Here is a 14,621-nt window from a genome sequence, read left to right on the forward strand (position 1 = left end):
AGTGTACATGCTGAAAGTGCAGGGTGGGTGGAGTATTTGGTATATATCCCACTGGCTCCAAAGTCCGTCTTCCTGGAGTGTGTACTTTGCTGGGTGAGTCTAAATACAGCACCCCTAGTGTGCCTATGAGCTTAGTGATATGACAGGTTGGTGTGGACCATTTTTATTAGCCTCCCCCCACACTTTTTAATAGAAGGGAGGTGACGATGCAGTGCAAAGCGCCCCTCAGGAGAGAAGCAGAGATCGCCCCCTGTAGGCAGATGGGAGAGCTGCTGGCCTTGGCAACGATGGATCCCATCTAAGAAGAACATGTTTGGACTGGGAAGTTGGCTGTCCCCCTTACTCTGGCCCTGAATCCCAAATCAAACCCTACCCACGGCCCCTAGGCAGTGTACTTAGGTAGATTTGAGAGGATTGCATAGGTGTAAACAGTATGCCGACCATTCCCCTGGTCTATCAGAGGGCGAAATGGATCTCTGACACAAGGGTAATTCCACTGCAACAGAGTGACACTGAGACTGAGAGATTTTTCACATTACAATATATGTCAAACAAAAATAAATGATTGCAAAGTTAAAACCATACAACTCTATGCACAAGGACTATTAACATTTTCTACAGAACATTTTACAAAAACACATTTACTTGAACAGTGCAGATGCAGTGTTTGTTAACATAATTAAGTTTTGTGCAGTTTGTGCAGTCATTCTGTTACCAAACCTTGCATCTGCGCTGTTCTTCAAGTAAATGTTTTTGTAAAATCTTCAGTGAAAATTGTTAAAATAGTCCTTGTGCATTGAGTTTTATGGTTTAACTTTTCAATCATTGCTTTTTGTTTGAAATACATTTCAAAGATGATACATCTAAAAAATCAGTGCCATCATATTTCTTACATTTCCGATCCTCTACACAAGTGACTGGGGGGTAGGGGCTATGGCTAGGGGTTGATTTGGGATTCACAGAGGCCACTTCCAGTGAGCTTATTGTATTACACACTTTATCAGACCACAATGTGTGAGAGTAGCAACCATGAGTGTCACAGGATGAGCATGTAATCGCTAAATTCAGTAATCTAAATGTAGTCATGGTTGAAAATCACTGGGTTTCTCCTGCAGAGAGTCTCTATTCTCCTTCAGCTGGTGTCTTCCACTGTCACAGCAGCTGTTCGCTAGTCATCTACAGTGAGGCCTTCAGATGTCTGTTATTTACAGAGATGGAGATTTTGCATTGGTTTTTAACTTGATTCTTTGCTAATTTTCACAGATACTTGTGTTCGTCTCTGCCATGTGGAAAAGTGTGGATGTAGCCCAAGGGTTGTAAGGAATAGTGATACAATTAATTTGTCAAATGAAAAGTTGAAGTTTTTTTCCCTGGTTTTACTTAGTTTATGTTCTGATTTGATCTACAGTTGTCTTACAGTACCTGGTGCTCTAGGGATATGGCGAGAGGGAGGCGGCAACCGCAGGGTGGCTGGCATCAATATCTCAGGCACCACCTACTGCACATGTGCCCTTGAGAAAGGCACTTAACCCCTAACCTGCTCTAGGGGCACTGCTCTGTGCCTCACCCTGTGCTGCTCCCTCCCAGACAGTAGTGTAGGACTGCAAGAATAACCACAATCCCCTGTTGTCTGGATCAATGAAGATGGATTGTATAATCTACAGAACTGTGACACAGCTAGTCCACCTGGTTAGGCACACTTGTGTTTAGTGCTCCTGTTTCATCCCTGGTCCCCCGTAGTTTAACTCTGCTTGTTGCTTCGCATCAACTCCCAGTTCAATCCCAGTCGTCCAACATGGGGATTCAGTTGAAAACGGTTAACACCGGGCTCTCCACAATCTCATAGGGGTCTGTTTACACCCACACACTTGGCACGGTCTGGTAAACTATTGCAAATTAAACCAGAACACTGTGCACACAGTGAGCGTCTAGACCAATGCACTTGTTTTGGCAGACACAACTAGTATCCAAAAGCAAGTGTAATAACAGCACACTGAACAGATTTGAGTTGTGAACATGTTTTACTGGATGTTTAAAGACTTGTATCTGTACAAAATAGAATTGGTTAATTGGTTTGACTTGATTATGTACACTTGGGGCAATGGACATTTACAGACTGTTCAGATAGAAATGTATTGTCTGGATCAAATATGACTGTCAGATTGGAATAGTATAGGAAATGGTGTACTCTCTTCATTCTATCTTCAGCATGCAGTTCCAGATACAGCCCTGTCATTAGTTGAAGGAAGGCAATCATTTCAGAAAAGTAGTTACTTTCTGAGACCTGTTAAAAAAAATAAAAATGTTGGGGGGGGTCTGTATTCAAATATGTGTAGTCAGTTCCGCCTGAAAAATATTTACTTTCCACAAAGCATGGTTGAATGTCTGATGGACATTATTTGTTTTTTAGGGGGTTCCTTTACTTACTCCATACGGTTGGACAGTTTTGTAGCCCGGTTTCCAGACCTGTAGTCAGTCCACTTTAGTAGACCTGTTTCCAGACCTGTAGTTAGTCCACTTTAGTTGGCCTGTTTCCAGACCTGTAGTTAGTCCACTTTAGTTGGCCTGTTTCCAGACCTGTAGTTAGTCCACTTTAGTTTCCCTGTTTCCAGACCTGTAGTTAGTCCACTTTAGTTGGCCTGTTTCCAGACCTGTAGTCAATCCACTTTAGTAGACCTGTAGTCAGTCCACTTTAGTTGGGCTGTTTCCAGACCTGCAGTCAGTCCACTTTAGTAGATCTGTATCCAGCCCCCTCATCCAGATTTCCCTCCTCACCTTAGAATTTCCAACCGATTCTCTTCTCTCTCGCTCTCTCAGCACCCAAGTCTTTTCTGAGCTCAAGTAAACTTCGAAGCGAGCGTGATGTTTCTCTCTCTTTCCCTCTCCCAAGGGAGCAGCAGCCGTGGGCCGAGGAGAAACGACCAGGATTTAGATTAATATCACAGCTCAACAGGTGACCTTTGAATTCTTCAGCCTCCTCTCTTGCTTTCTCTCTCACACGGACCAACCACTCTGCCAGACTGCTCTGTCCTTCTGTCACCACCCCCCCTCTCTTGCTCTCTCACCTCCCTGCTCTCGCTCCTCTCTATTTCAATCTCTCGTGTCCTCTCTTGCTCTATCTTTTGTATGCCCTCTTCCTCTCCTCAATCACTCTCTTGTTTTCTTTTTTTTTTTAGATATCTGTTCATCTGTCTATCTCTAGCAAGACTTTGAGACGCGGAGTTGGAGCACAAGACAGACTACTGTGTCTGTTAGCTTTCACTCCCTCCCTCTACCTCGCTATACTAGTAACACTAATCAGTCTTTTTATTCTGTCATTGTCACTAACCCAGCTGTAGGACCGTGTGACTGGGTGGGTAAGGCTGTCGCCACCTACCCTGTTGCTGCTGCTGCCACCCATCGCTACATAACACTGTGCCTCCTGACTCACAGTGGATTTATTCACTACTATTTAGTTTATTTACATTCATCGTTTGGTCTTTCTTTGGACCATCTGTCTGTTTCCTGATGTGATGCTGGTGTTACAATGTTTATTTGCATATAAATGACATGTTGTTAATCATCAATGTTATGTCAATTGTTATTGATGATATGCTGTTAATGAATGAATTGACTCTGTTATCCTCTTGGGGCCACCCCTTCCCATTCTGATCCCTGTGACGGGATTGCTTGACAAGATATATGGCGTGAAATTCAAAACAGCAAAAATCTAATAATTTCAATTTCTCAAACAATCAACTATTTTACACCATTTGAAAGATAAACATCCCCTTAATCCAAACACGTTGTCCGATTTCAAAGAGGCTTTACGGCGAAAGCATAAAGTTAGATTATGTTAGGACAGTACATAGACAAAACATTACACACAGCCATTTTCAAAGCAAGCATATATGCCACCAAAACCACAGCTAAATGCAGCACTAACCTTTGATGATCTTCATCAGATGACACTCCTAGGACATTATGTTAGACAATACATGCATTTTTTGTTCTATCAAGTTCATATTTATATCCAAAAACAGCATTTTACATCGGCGTGTGACGTTCAGAAAATGTATCTCCCCAAAACTGCAGAGGGAATTTACAAAAATACTCATTATAAAACGTCGATAAAATATGAAACTGTTATTCAAAGAATTATAGATTAACATCTCTTGAATGCAACCGCATTGACAGATTTCAAAATAACTTTACTGGGAAAGCACACTTTGCAATAATCTGAGTACTGTGCTCAGAAAAATACACTACGCAATACAGATAGCCGCCATGTTGCAATCATCTAAAATCATAAATAACATTTAGAAATATTCACTTACCTTTAATAATCTTCATTAGAAGGCACTTCCAGGACTCCCAGGTCCACATAAATGTTGTTTTGTTTGATAAAGTTCATAATTTATGTCCAAATAACTCCATGTTGTTCCATGTTGTTAGCTCGTTCAGTAGGCTACTCAAAATGTAGGGCGCACGAGGGAAATGTCACGACGAAAAGCCCCCCCCAAAAATCTATTTACGTTCGTTCAAACATGTCAAACGTTGTATAGCATCAATCTTTAGGGCCATTTTAATGTGAAACGTCAGTAATATTTCAACCGGACCTTTCCTGTGTCTTGAAAAACGTTTTGGAACACAAGGTCTCATCTCACATGAATGCGCGACAATGAAGTGATGTCATCCCAGGGACATCAACTCCCATGCCTTCTCATTCGGTCTCTGTTCATCATAGACACTTCAAACAACTTTCTAAAGATTGTTGACATCTAGTGGAAGCCTTAGGAAGTGCAAAATGAATCCTTTGTCACTGTGTGTTCCATTGGCAATGACTTGAAAATAGTACAGCCACAAGATTTTCATTTCCTGCTTGTACTTTTCTCAGGTTTTTGCCTGCCATATGAGTTCTGTTATACTTAGACACCATTCAAACAGTTTTATGAATATTCTAGTTTCTGGGCCAGAGTAGTAACCTTTTCAAATTAGGTAAGTTTTTCATCCGGCCGTGAAAATACTGCCCCCTAGCCCCAACAGGTTATGAACCATACTGAGCTCTAGGGCATGTTCAGTGGGAGGGAAAAGTTCAGAAACGGGGAGCTACAATCTACCTGTACTTGTCCAATAAGAAACACTTGTTCTTGTTTTCCATTGCAAAGCGCTTTGCTACGGTGTGCCCTAATGAACATGGTGTGGTCTCAGATAGTTTAGGGACTGCACAGAGAGATGTTATAACCACCCTGTGAAAGAGGGTGTCCATCTTGAGGAGAGTGTGAGAGATGCATCCTTAAGGGGAAGAGAAAGTGAGGGATGGGGAGAGAGAGAGGGAGGGAGGGAGGGAGGGAGAGATTTGTCCTTAGAGGGAGAGTGAAGCATAAACATAGCCATTGGAGCTTAATGAAGAGCACTTGAGAAAGCCCTCAGCTGTAGCCAGTGAAAGAGGTGTGTGTGTGTGTGTGTGTGTGTGTGCATGCATCTGAGAGAGAGGGGGGGCTGAGTGTGTGTACGTTTGAGAATGTGTGTATCGAAGTATAAGTGTGTAGGCAGAGCAGAGTGCGGGCCCACCACTGAATGACTCTGACCTAGCTGCGAGGCGTCCTCAGCCTCTGTCCACCACTGAATTGACTCTCTGAACTAACCTGGAGGCATCCTCAGCCTCGCACCAGATCATCAGCAAACAGTAGACATTTGACTTCAGATTCTAGAAGGGTGAGGCCGGGTGCTGCAGACTGTTCTAGTGCCCTGGCCAATTTCAGGCTGTATCACTGTAAAAAGCCTCTGTCCACCACTGAATGACTCTCTGACCTAGCCGCGAGGCGTCCTCAGCCTCTGTCCACTGAATGACTCTCTGACCTAGACACGAGGCGTCCTCAGCCTCTGTCCACCACTGAATGACTCTCTGACCTAGCCGCGAGGCGTCCTCAGCCTCTGTCCACCACTGAATGACTCTCTGACCTAGCCGCGAGGCGTCCTCAGCCTCTGTCCACTGAATGACTCTCTGACCTAGACACGAGGCGTCCTCAGCCTCTGTCCACCACTGAATGACTCTCTGACCTAGACACGAGGCGTCCTCAGCCTCTGTCCACCACTGAATGACTCTCTGACCTAGCCGCGAGGCGTCCTCAGCCTCTGTCCACTGAATGACTCTCTGACCTAGCCGCGAGGCGTCCTCAGCCGCTGTCCACCACTGAATGACTCTCTGACCTAGCCGCGAGGCGTCCTCAGCCTCTGTCCACCACTGAATGACTCTCTGACCTAGCCGCGAGGCGTCCTTAGCCTCTGTCCAATGAATGACTCTCTGACCTAGCCGCGAGGCGTCCTCAGCCTCTGTCCACCACTGAATGACTCTCTGACCTAGCCGCGAGGAGTCCTCAGCCTCTGTCCACCACTGAATGACTCTCTGACCTAGCCGCGAGGCGTCCTCAGCCTCTGTCCACTGAATGACTCTCTGACCTAGACACGAGGCGTCCTCAGCCTCTGTCCACCACTGAATGACTCTCTGACCTAGCCGCGAGGCGTCCTCAGCCTCTGTCCACCACTGAATGACTCTCTGACCTAGCCGCGAGGCGTCCTCAGCCTCTGTCCACTGAATGACTCTCTGACCTAGACACGAGGCGTCCTCAGCCTCTGTCCACCACTGAATGACTCTCTGACCTAGACACGAGGCGTCCTCAGCCTCTGTCCACCACTGAATGACTCTCTGACCTAGCCGCGAGGCGTCCTCAGCCTCTGTCCACTGAATGACTCTCTGACCTAGCCGCGAGGCGTCCTCAGCCGCTGTCCACCACTGAATGACTCTCTGACCTAGCCGCGAGGCGTCCTCAGCCTCTGTCCACCACTGAATGACTCTCTGACCTAGCCGCGAGGCGTCCTTAGCCTCTGTCCAATGAATGACTCTCTGACCTAGCCGCGAGGCGTCCTCAGCCTCTGTCCACCACTGAATGACTCTCTGACCTAGCCGCGAGGAGTCCTCAGCCTCTGTCCACCACTGAATGACTCTCTGACCTAGCCGCGAGGCATCCTCAGCCTCTGTCCACCACTGAATGACTCTCTGACCTAGCCGCAAGGAGTCCTCAGCCTCTGTCCACCACTGAATGACTCTCTGACCTAGCCGCGAGGCATCCTCAGCCTCTGTCCACCACTGAATGACTCTCTGACCTCGCCGCGAGGCGTCCTCATCCTCTGTCCACCACTGAGTGACTCTCTGACCTAGCCGCGAGGCGTCCTCAGCCTCTGTCCGCTGAATGACTCTCTGACCTAGCCGCAAGGCGTCCTCATCCTCTGTCCACCACTGAATGACTCTCTGACCTAGCCGCGAGGCGTCCTCATCCTCTGTCCACCACTGAATGACTCTCTGACCTAGCCGCGAGGCGTCCTCAGCCTCTGTCCACCACTGAATGACTCTCTGACCTAGCCGCGAGGCGTCCTCAGCCGCTGTCCACCACTGAATGACTCTCTGACCTAGCCGCGAGGCGTCCTCAGCCTCTGTCCACCACTGAATGACTCTCTGACCTAGCCGCGAGGCGTCCTCAGCCTCTGTCCACCACTGAATGACTCTCTGACCTAGCCGAGAGGCGTCCTCAGCCTCTGTCCACCACTGAATGACTCTCTGACCTAGCCGCGAGGCGTCCTCAGCCTCTGTCCACCACTGGCTCAGAATATGAACACCCTGCCTCCTGAGTGGCTCAGTGGTCTAAGGTACTGCATCGCAGTGCTAGCTGTGCCACACTAGAGATTCTGGGTTAAAATCCAGGCTCTGTCGTGACTGGGAGACCCATGGGGCGGCGCACAATTGGCCCAGGGTCCTCCAGGTTAGGGGAGGGTTTGGCCGGCAGGGATGTCCTTGTCCCATCGCACACTAGTGACTCCTGTGGCGAGCCAGGCAAAGTGCACGCTGACACGGTTGCCAGGTGTACGGTGTTTCCTCCAACACATTGGTGCGGCTGGCTTCTGAGTTAAGTGGGCATTGTGTCAAGAAGCAGTGCGGCTTGGTTGGGTTGTGTTTCGGAGGACGCACGGCTCTCGACCTTCACCTTTCCCATGTCCATACGGGAATTACAGTTTTTTTCTCATCGCTGCAACTACCAATTGGATACCACGACATTAGGAGAAAATTAACACTCTCCTCCATCCCCTCCTCCTCCTCCCTCTCTCCTCCTCCATCCCCTCCTCCCCCTCCCTCTCTCCTCCTCCATCCCCTCCTCCTCCTCCCTCTATCGCTCTCCTCCTCCACAGAACCAACTCGGACTCGGCTCTTCATACGAGTGCCATGAACCCCCAGGACCCCTTTGGCATGAACCAGCAGATGGGCCGAGGGCCCCCCCAGCGCAACGGTGAGAACACACACACACACACACACACAGCATCTGCACACATACAACTATCTGCACACACACGCATGCATACACATCTCATCTACACACACACTTTGCATCTGCACGTGCGCAAACACACACCCACACATACCATTTGCACACACCTGCATACATTAACTCACACACATACACACACCTCTTTCTTACTGTGCACGTGCGCACACATCTCTACATCTACAATAATTTCATGAATGGATACAAATAAAGCACGTATCAAACGGCACCCTATTCCCTACACAGTGCACTTCTGAACAGAGCCCAAAGAGATTGGCTATTTAACAGTAAATAAGGGAATTGTTTTCACCCCACAGTTAGCCACGATGATTAGCTAGACTGGTAAAATGGTTTATAGTTACCAATGGCTTCTACACCATTCTACTAGCTACAGTAGTGCTGCCGTGTCGATATCATGTCTCCCAAAATTATGTTGTTTACATTTTATCATTGTGACGCGCATCCATGCATATCCACTTTCTATGCGCATTGTGCAAGTTCTTGAATGTATCAATTATGTGGAACTGGTTGGAGGTTGTGCGATAACATTAATTGTAATCAATGTAAACAGATGGTGTAGGCAGGAAATAATTGTAAATCTTTCTACAACATCTAAGGTTTATAAAACATTTGAAACCTTGCTGAGACATTGTAGAAAGATATGAAATGATTTCCTGTCTACACTGTCAGTGTGCCCTATTAATATATCTAAGAAGAGATGGTTGGTTGGGACAGTCCTGGGCCTGTAGAGACTCCTCTCTTTCACTCCTGTCTTCCTTTCCTCCATTCCTCTCTCCTCTGTGTCTGCATCTTTAGTTGTTCCCCTTTACCTTCACATCGCTACTTATTCTATCTCATCCTCTCTTCTTTCTCTTTACCCTCCCTCACTTTCCTCTGTCTGAGTCTTTTCTTTCCATTCTCTCTCCTTCTCTTGTCTTTCTATCATCTCTCCCCTCTCTTTCTATCCCTCCATCTCTCCCTCCACTCCTCCATTCCTCTCTCGTCTGTGTGTGTATTTAAAATGTTCTCCCTTCCATCCATTCCTCCCCTTACCCCTCTGTTAACCTCTAGGGGCTATGTGGGACACAAGCGTGCCACCCCTGGTACACCCTATCAACAACAGTTGAAATATCAAGAGCGCCAAATTTGAAAACAATTAAATGTCATAATTCAAATTTCTCAAACATACAACTATCTTACACCCTTTGAAAGATAAACATCTTAATCTAACCACGTTGTCCGATTTCAAAAAGGCTTTACGGCGAAAGCATAAAGTTAGATTATGTTAGGAGAGTACATTGACAATAGCTGTGTGTAATGTTTTGTCAATTCAAAGACGGGCGTCACCAAAAGCAGAAAACCAGCTAAAATTATGCACTAACCTTTGACAATCTCCATCAGATGACACTCCTAGGACATTATGTTAGACAATACATGCATTTATTTCTATCAAGTTCATATTTATATCCAAAAACAGCGTTTTACTATGGCGTTGATGTTCAGGAAATCGTTTCCCTCCAATAACCGCCAGTCAAATCAGCACAACAAATTAAATAATTACTATTCGAAAACATTGGTAAAATATTATATTGTCATTCAAAGAATTATAGATTTACATCTCTTGAACGCAACCGGCTTGCCAGATTTAAAAATAACCTTACTGGGAAATCACACTTTGCAATAATCTGAGCACTGCGCCCAGAAAAATACGCTTTGCGATACAGACTAACGGCCATGTTGGAGAGATCTAAAATCGAAAATACTATGTAAATAATCCATTACCTTTGATTCTCTTCATCAGATGTCACTTCCAGGAATCCCAGGTCCATAACGAATGTACTTTTGTTCGAAAAAGCTCATCATTTATGTCCAAAAAGCTCCGTGTTGTTAGCACATGATCTATGCCCGCCGGACTTCACTTCATGAACGAGGGGGAAAAAAATATTTACGTTCGTTCAAACATGTCAAACGTTGTATAGCATAAATCATTAGTGCCTTTTTTAACCAGAACATGAATAATATTCAAGGCGGACGATTGCATTCTCTTTTAAAACGTATTGGAACGAGAGTACCCAACATGAACTCGCGCACCAGAGTCTAATCGGCCATCACCGTTCCATGGCTCTTGTTCGGTCAGATCTCACAGTATAAGACTAAAAACACTTTGTAAAGACTGGTGACATCTAGTGGAAGCCATAGGAAGTGCTCAAAGATTAATAAGCCCCTGTGTGTTTCAATGACATAGGCTTAAAGGTAATTCAACACATCAGGTATCCACTTCCTGTCAGAATTTGTCTCAGGGTTTTGACTGCCATATGAGTTCTGTTATATTTACAGACACCATTCAAACAGTTTTAGAAAATTCAGTGTGTTTTCTATCCAAACCTGAACAATAATATGCATATTCTAGCTTCTGAGTTGGTGTAGGAGGCAGTTAAAAATGGGCACATATTTTTTTCAAAATTCTCAATACTGCCCCCTAGCCCTAAGAAGTTTTAAGAGTGACAGACACTCAGACAGTGGAATGTGTTGTGTTAATGCAATATCAGCCAGTGATGTCTTAATGTTGGAGAGAGAGAGACTTGGATAGGCTCCTATGGTCCCAGAATGGATTACCACTCTATTTGTTTAGCCAGCAAGTTTAAACAGGATATTGGCAGGTGAGTCCAGCTGTGTATTGACAGAGGTGGTGTTTTATATTGAAAGGCAAGTGTTTTTTTTACTTCAATAGAGTGATCAGGGATGTGCAAATATAGTTTTCCTTCACGGAAAATACATTAGTGCTACACATTCAGCAGAAAATACTTCATTTTCATCAGATGACAACAGAAGTGCAACACTTTTTGTCTGGCAGCGACACGAGTAAATGAGCTTACAATGAAAAATAACGTAGTTTAAAAAAATTTAAAAAAACATTTACTATGCATGGCCATCATGTTATTAATGTTTATCATAGAATGTTGCCAGCTGCATTTCTTAATGTTTTGCTTAAAGTTAACCTTTAATTTTCCAGAAGAAAAGTAGGCTGGCTACACCAAGAGAAGTAAGGGAGAAAAGTAGCTACACATCAGTCAGAGCGCTGTCTGCTGATAGAATGCCCGTTTGTGAATTCTCATCCGAGTGGAGAAGAGCAACTGAAGCACAAAATTTGTCTGATGCCGAGCAGAAATTACAAGAAACATTTTAGATCTGGCAGCAAGATTTCTTATGCAAATTATGATTTTTTTCCTTTGTGAAAAACGCTGCATTCTGCATTAACTTGCAAGTTAAACTTAGGGGGTTGCGCTATCTAAGCAAATGGCTTAATTAATAAGGTCACTGGACATCATATAGTGTTTGCTTTCTGCTGTGTTTGAGAAGTCAAAGCCCTTTGGATGAGTTATCTGTACAGCTGCCAGTGCTTGATTTCCTTGCATTTTTTTGTCCTCTCCGTTCTTGGCCTGTATGCTCCTCACCCCTTTTTTCAGAGCAGAGCAGGTAGGCCCATTGCCCTAGTGACTCCAGACTCCACACAGACACAGCGTGTACACATGCTGCTCCAGAGCCAGTACTGTTCTTCCTTCAGATAAGCATGTGTTAAAACTTTGCTCATTTGCACAATGTGTCTCGTTCACCTTTACTTGTAAATGTCAAACTCACCAAAAATGACATGGCATTCGGTAGCTCCTACCTATTTATGTATAGTATAACTTTATGAGCTGGATTGCCTGTCTTTGCAATTTGTTTATTTTCGTTTGCTCGTTAGCATATTTAGCTAGCAGCTTCTGTGGAAATTCGCTATTACGTGTGCTAATTTTGTTAGCATTCTGGTGATAGATGCCCAATAGGCATTTGTTTTTTTTGGAGCCCCCTTGTGTTCTAAACCGGTAATATCGTAACTCCAGGGATCAGAGAAGGCCGGTAGGACTCCATGAATATCTGGATACCGCCCAACCCTAGTCCAAATATGTATGACACATTGAAATGAGGGGACTAGGTGCATATTAACTTCTTATGGCTCAAATCCCGTTAACGGGATCGATTTGACAACATCGGGTGAAATGGCAGAGCGCCAAATAAATAAAAAAATATTACAAATATTTAACTTTCATACATTCACAATACACCAAATTAAAGCTGAACTTCTTGTTAATCTAGCCACAGTGTCAGATTTCAAAAAGGCTTTACGGCGAAAGCAAACAATGCTATTATGTGAGGACAGCACCCCATCAAACAACACAGACAATCATATTTCATCCCGCCAGGCGCGACATAAAACTCAGAAATAACGATATAATTCATGCCTTACCTTTGACGAGCTTCTTCTGTTGGCACTCCAATATGTCCCATAAACATCACAAATGTTCCTTTTGTTCGATTAATTCCGTCGTTATATATCCAAAATGTATATTTATTTGGCGCGTTTGATCCAGAAAAACACCGGTTCCAACTCGCGCAACATGACTACAAAATATCTCAAGTTACCTGTAATCTTTGTTCAAACATTTCAAACAACTTTCCTAATACAACTTTAGGTATTTTTTAACGTAAATAATCGATCAATTTTAAGACGGGATAAACTGCGTTCAATACTGGAGGAAAACAAAGTGGAGCGTGCTTTTCAGGTCACGCGCCTCTATCAAACAGTACACTTCCCTCGAGCCTCATTCTGAACAGAGCTACTTCTTCATTACACAAAGGAAAAACATCAACCAATTTCTAAAGACTGTTGACATCCAGTGGAAGCGATAGGAACTGCAAGCAACTGCCTTAGAATTATGGATTCTCAATGAAAGCCTCATTGAAAAGAGAGTGACCTAAAAATGAAAAATCCTGGATGGTTTGTCCTCGGGGTTTCGCCTTCCAAATAAGTTCTGTTATACTCAGACATCATTCAAACAGTTTTAGAAACCTTAGATTGTTTTCTATCCAAAACTACCAATTATATGCATATCCTAGCTTCTGGGCCTGAGTAGCAGGCAGTATACTTTGGGCACACTTTTCATCCGGACGTGAAAACAGCGCCCTCAAGCCATAAGAAGTTATGTGCTTTTATTTCCAAACAATAAAACGGATATGTATGAAAATACCCTCAAATAAAAGGTGACATTCTGTACTGTCGTCTCATAAAACATTTGATCTCAAATCCAAAATACTGCAGTATGGAGACAAATTAAAATGTTTTGCTTTGTTGCCCAAATAAATAAGGAGGAGTGTATGGGACACCATTTGTTGTGAAGGAATATCATGACTGTGTGTGTGTGTGTGTTGTGTGTGTGTGTGTGTCAAGATGCATAGGCCTACGTTTGTGTGTCCATGCCATGTGAAGACACAGCAGAGAGCGTAGGACAGATGGAGTGTAACTGACTACAGAGCAAGTAGAGACATGCCTTTCTGTAGTACTAGAGCAGTGTTTGTCTAATACCGGAGTTGGTTGAGATACACTTTTGGGTTGCAGGCAGTCAGCCATATATCGCCAGTATTCTGTCGTGTCTTTGGCATCATTAAAACAGAAGACATGTTTATCAAATAACTATCTGTAATTATTATTACGCGATTAAACTGATTAATCACGTAACTGTAATTAACTAGGTCGGGGCACCAAGGAAAATATTCAGATTACAAAGTTATAATTTTCCAAATATAACTTTCAGATATTATAATATCTGATCGATTAGCCTCCTTTAATGATGTTAGTTTACCTCACGTTAGTCTCATTCCAAACGTCGTAAATTGTTGGTTATCTGCACGAACCCAGTCTTCACTATGAGTCATCCATACATCAATTGTCTTAAAATCCATTTATTTACTAAACTAAATAATTCAACAGAAATGCAAAACAAACCATATATGGTTACAAGGAAATGATAGGAGAATGTGCCCTAGTGGGCATGGCGGCTTGTTACACAAAGAAAGGGGGTTGGGCTTGAATGAAAGAGCAGGAAGACTGAGGAAACACAGAAACGGCTCTGCTATCGTAAATACAGAATCTTATGCATTCTAAATTACCGGCCATTTTGAAAAGGGAAATGCAATAAATATTTACTCTGAGCTTCGGTAGGTTGGTCGTAGATGCTGGCCGTGTTGGCCAACAGAGATCTTCCTGTCCTCGGAAGAATGTCACTGGTGGTAAAATGGATACGTTGTAGTTTCTTCGTTGTGTGTTAGACTGAATACGTCGTCCGTCCTTTCCTAGCCCATGTCTACAGCGGCCTCTGCTAACTCAACGGCTTGGAAGTATCACTTCTGTAGTGAATCAGAGTTCAAAGTTCATACCATTCGCAA

At 44.1% G+C, this 14,621-nt stretch overlaps 1 protein-coding gene across 1 annotated transcript in view; it reads left to right on the forward strand.

Moving 5' to 3' along the window:
* Nucleotides 1-14,621, forward strand: part of LOC115204765 (CREB-regulated transcription coactivator 3-like) — a 110,338-nt gene that overhangs the window by 51,330 nt on the left and 44,387 nt on the right. The window contains exons 4-5 of the mRNA XM_029770471.1: nt 2,891-2,953; nt 8,224-8,321. Of these exons, the coding sequence (XP_029626331.1) occupies nt 2,891-2,953; nt 8,224-8,321 (161 nt within the window). The remainder of the gene's footprint in view (nt 1-2,890; nt 2,954-8,223; nt 8,322-14,621) is intronic.

This window comes from Salmo trutta, chromosome 12 (assembly GCF_901001165.1).
Source record: "Salmo trutta chromosome 12, fSalTru1.1, whole genome shotgun sequence".
Lineage (NCBI taxonomy): Eukaryota > Metazoa > Chordata > Actinopteri > Salmoniformes > Salmonidae > Salmo > Salmo trutta.